Source organism: Ammodytes marinus, assembly GCF_949987685.1.
Source record: "Ammodytes marinus genome assembly, contig: scaffold_131, whole genome shotgun sequence".
In the NCBI taxonomy this organism is placed as follows: Eukaryota; Metazoa; Chordata; class Actinopteri; order Uranoscopiformes; family Ammodytidae; genus Ammodytes; species Ammodytes marinus.
This window is the reverse complement of record NW_027648143.1, coordinates 1-5,000: the sequence shown is the minus strand read 5'-3', so window position 1 is coordinate 5,000 and position 5,000 is coordinate 1. Positions and strand designations below refer to the sequence as shown.

Here is a 5,000-nt window from a genome sequence, read left to right as displayed (position 1 = left end):
CTCTTTATCAGTTGTTGTGTAGTTGATGTATTTGCATTGTTTATTGTGTATCTATTGTTGTTTTCGCTTTGCGTTTGTTTGACTCGACATCATTGCAAACGAGGGTCACCCCTTGATTGATCTCTCGAGTATAAATAAAGAAGGTTAAATAGATACAAAATAAAAAAAATACATTTGTGATATTGTGCTATCGTAATAAAAACTTGATTTGCTTTTATTTCAGGTCAGGACGCGGGACGTATCGGTAACGTGGAGGAAGGAGGCGTCTCCAGTAACAACCCGCTACGTAAAACAGACTCGTGTGACAGCGGCATCACAAAGAGCGAGCTGAGAATCGACCGGGCCGGAGAAGCTAGGACGCCCGCCGCGATTAGCCCAATGCTACACAGCCCTCTGACAGCCATAGGAGGACCAGGAGGAGGGGGGGTGTCTCCTCACCCTTTCTGCCCGATTCCGGAGCAAGTTCTTCAGGCAGCGCTGCACGAAACACGCATGGAGCTCCGTGGAGATATTCAGAGTTTAGGAGGACGTTTGGGCGCGCTGGAAAGTCAAGTGGCGGAAATACTCAAACTGTTATTGACGGAGAAGAAACGGCCGCCCCCCGCTGCCACGCCGGCTACGTTATCGGTGGCTAACACGCCCAAAATAACCAAAATACAACGGCAGGATATTTTCACCGTCTCAAGGCCAGTTTCGCCAGACTCGGAGAAGGACGAGGGACTCTGAAGAGAACTTAAAGGGATAGTACAATGTTTTTTTTTGTTTATTTTACGCTTTTTGTCTCACTGTCAAGTTTAAGACAAGGAGATATAAATTGTTCCTTTAACTTTGTGTGGGGTTTTGAAGAGGAAATAAGCAAAAGGTTGATCTTTGCTAGTTAGCTTAGCTCAAATACTGCTAGTAAATGGGAAGTGTTAAGGCTGTTACATACTCCGCGAGAAGAAAGAAGAAAGTTCTCGGTGACAGAGCTGCGAGAAGTTCTTTCTGGTCTGACATTACATACTTCACGAGAACTCAACTGCCGAACTCCTCACCGCGGCGCATTGTTACCATGGTAATTGACTCAGTAGCGCCAGCTGATTTCACTTCGCTTTCCTCATTGACTTCAGACTGACCAATCACACAATAGTTCTCGGACAAGCTGCGAGAAGAAAGTTCGGCCCGGACGATGTGTCGAGAACAAGCTACGAGAACAGCTAAACAAGAGCTGAGAGAAGAAAATGACGTCATTTTCTTCTCGCAGCTCTGTCACCGAGGACTTTGTTCTTTCTTCTCGCGGAGTATGTAACAGCCTTTAGCCTGCATCCGATGATAGTCACAACATAAACTTAACAACATCACTAAACGGTCCTGTGTGCTTGTTGGGGACTTGTTTATTTACCACGTTATTTTATCGGATATTTTTTCACACTATATGTCATTTTAGAATCAAATACCACCGCAGACGTGCTTGCAAGTAGGTCAACGGTATGTATCTCCTGACTGTCAGCGAAAGGCAGGCTAATACTTCCCATTGACTACCAGTATTTGAGCTAAGCTACCTAGCGATGAGCAACCTTTTGCAAATTTCTTCTTTAAATTTTGCACACACTTAAAGTAACTGTTTCTGTCGCATTGTCTTGAACATGAGAGTGAGGCAACAAGCTAAAAAAAACATACATTTAAATATTGAATTATTCCTTTTGCCAGTGGTGTGGAGAGTAAACTGGAATATAGCCTACAAAGACTTACACGATCACAATTTAATAGATTTAAGGTTACGCTTATTTTTGCGGGCGTTGCATCCAGTCACACCAAAATAGTATGACATTTTTTCCCGCGATTAAAAAAACACTGGCTTCTATAACATTTGCACACAGACATGTATCTCAAATCCGCACTTCACCGTGACACAACCGGATTTTAAAATATTTTTGATTGTACATACGGTACCTCTCTCTCTCTCTCTCTATGCATGTCCAGCTGGATTCTGGCCTGCCAAAGAAAACAACTGAACACTACTTATTGCCTGTACATTATGCAGTTGACTGCATGCGAAATGGAATTTTATTTAAGAGAATTTAAGACAGTTTATTCTATTGGAGACTTACAGACTGTACATACGAATATTTTTCATTGATAATTTACTATGTGGACAATTCAGGGTTTGCACACTGGTAGCAGCACTATACTATAAATATTGAATAACAAAAATGACATTTTACTGGCAAATGGATTGTGCATGGATTATTCATTAATACAGATATTGAATGGACAATATTGTATTATATGGTATTATATTTGCCTGTGAGATGAAATACACAGATTCCCAAATGTAGGGATTTTTTTCTGGTATTTTTTTTTATATATTATTAATTACTGATTTTGCTTCTTCTTCTTCTTATGATAATTTATATTTTTAAATTACAATTTTAAAAATGTCCTTGGCCTTGACGTCCGGTAAACCCTTGAGTGGTTATTTTGTTAGAATCCTCCTTGTGTCTATGCATCGCTACGGTTTTTCGCGCCGCAAGAATATTCTGAATATTGAACGTTTTGTTATGATGTCAGTTAACAATGGGAGTTGTTTATGTAAAGGTGCACTGTGTAGTTTCAGAGGAGAGGGGTTTGTTTACATTCACAGAGCCTGCAGTTAGTTTAAAGTGTAATTCTTAGTATTGAATAATTCTATCATCATATCATGAATCAAATAATTTTGAGCAACCTGTAACCAAACGTTAGTTAGACTATAATATGTTTGTAAACCAAACTGTGGGCCCTGCTGCTGTAAACAACAACCGTGAAACAGTAACTTTTTCAGGAAGCTTTCTAACTTCAAACAGTGTTCCAGGGATCACATTTTCCCCTGTGACTCTAATTTATTTATTCAGTTATGAGAATATACCTTTGAAAAATTATTTTCACTTCTCTGACACACCCAAAAGTTACATAGTGCACCTTTAAAAAGTTGTTGTTGTTTTGGTCCCATGTCCTGTGCATGAATCAGGGATGGGCAGAATGCACTTTGGGTAAAAACTGGGTTGACAAGAAGACGAAGAAGAAATGCTTTCGAGGTAAAAATTACATGTACTTTAAGTTGTTTCACATAAAAATCCACTTAGCACAGCGACATGTAATCCCTCAGCCCCGTCACCACCCCCCCGCCCCCCACACACACACACACTCACACACACACACACACACACACACACACACACACACACACACACACTCTCTCTCTCTCTCTCTCTCTCTCTCTCTCTCTCTCTCTCTCTCTCTCTCTCTATCTCTCTCTCTCTCTCACACACTCACATTCTCTCACACTCTCTCTCACCCACACACCAACACACACACACACACACACACACACACACACACACACACACACACACACACACACACACACACAGGTCTTAGGCAGCGAGCGAACAGGACGTCCCAAATGAAACATGGTCTGAATTCCATTAACGACAGAAGCTTTCACCGCAAGGAAAAAGCTCAAGTTATAAAATATGGAATACTGTACTTTTTATGATATCATCAGTTTTCTAAATCTGCATGCCAAGGAGCAGTTTTATGCTCCAGTGTGTGTGTGTGTGTGTGTGTGTGTGTGTGTGTGTGTGTGTGTGTGTGTGTGTGTGTGTGTGTGTGTGTGTGTGTGTGTGTGTGTGTGTGTGTGTGTGTGTGTGTGTGTGTGTGTGTGTGTGTGTGTGTGTGTGTGTGTGTGTGTGTGTGTGTGTGTGTGTGTGTGTGTGTGCGCGAGAGAGCTTACACACAGTTCACAGAAGGCAGGCCAGTGGGTTTGCCTGTTGTCAAATATGTATCCTATGACACACACACACACACACACACACACACCTACCTACACACACACACACACACACACAAACACAAACACACTGAAACACATATAAATGCATAAACACAACCATATATCAAGCAGAATAATAAGACTAGCCAAATTAAACATAGACAAGAATACTATATAATTCAATGCCATCAAAACGTCCATATCAACATCTCTACAGATGGTAGTGTGGGAAGCATTGTGCTTTATTAATATGATTTTAGTTTTATTTTGACCAACTGGGCAAACAGCACACTGCGTATGGCTCGATCTAATTTGGCAACGGAGAGTGTACATATAAAGAATATATAAGTGTGTGTGTGTGTGTGTGTGTGTGTGTGCGCGTGTGTGCGTGTGCGTGTGTGTGTGTGAGAAGAATCTGTGGGAGATGTTGAAAGCTTCCTGGGGAGTTACCAAGAAATCACTTAGCGTCAAAGCCGGAAGAATAGTGTGTGTGTGTGTGTGTGTGTGTGGCAAAACGCCAACAGACAAAATCACTCCCAGAATTCAACGAGCATAACAGGATTTAATTTATGTGTCTAAATCAGAGAAGGATGTCCGTAGTTGGATTTTCCACTTCGAGAGAGAGAGAGAGAGAGAGAGAGAGAGAGAGATGCCCTGAGTTCCAATCCCCATACTTCCCTACTATTTAGTATGCCAGAAAAAGATTTAGGATGTCCCAATACATGCACGTCAATTGTAGTATGCTGAAAATATATAAATGCACCACTAACTCCAATAGCATTTTGGAGTATTCGTCTTTATTCTTGACATTTCTCGACATAATGAAAAAAAAAATCTTCCTTATCTGATTTTCTTTTCTCTCCCGTCTGTGGCCCTAAAACTCTTCTGTACTTTAGTATGTAGTGTAGGAAAAAGACTAAAACTCTTCTGTACTTTAGTATGTAGTGTAGTACAAAGAAAGAGTATGTGATTTGGAACACGGATGGAGATTTCTTTACCTAAACAGAAGCCTTAATACAAGAAGATAGGGGATCTTCTGTTGTTCTTTATCATGCAGACTGCTTTTAACCCTTTATTATGTAGCTGTAATGTTCAAAACTTAAAAAATTTACAAATTAAATTTAAATTAAAAATAATCTACTTTGCAATTATGTTGGCTCCTTTTCAGTCTAAATCTTGCTCTAGAACATATCAGACTATTAATATTCAG

The 5,000-nt window shown here is 40.4% G+C and overlaps 1 protein-coding gene across 1 annotated transcript in view; it reads left to right on the top strand.

Annotated features, from left to right (window-relative positions):
• The window catches only part of LOC307270988 (voltage-gated delayed rectifier potassium channel KCNH5-like), a gene marked incomplete at both ends in the record, with an annotated part of 107,573 nt that extends 106,847 nt beyond the window's left edge, over positions 1-726 (top strand). Inside the window, one exon of the mRNA XM_080054875.1 lies at positions 224-726. Coding sequence (XP_079911001.1) covers positions 224-726 — 503 coding nt within the window. The remainder of the gene's footprint in view (positions 1-223) is intronic.
• Positions 727-5,000: the final 4,274 nt, after the last annotated feature.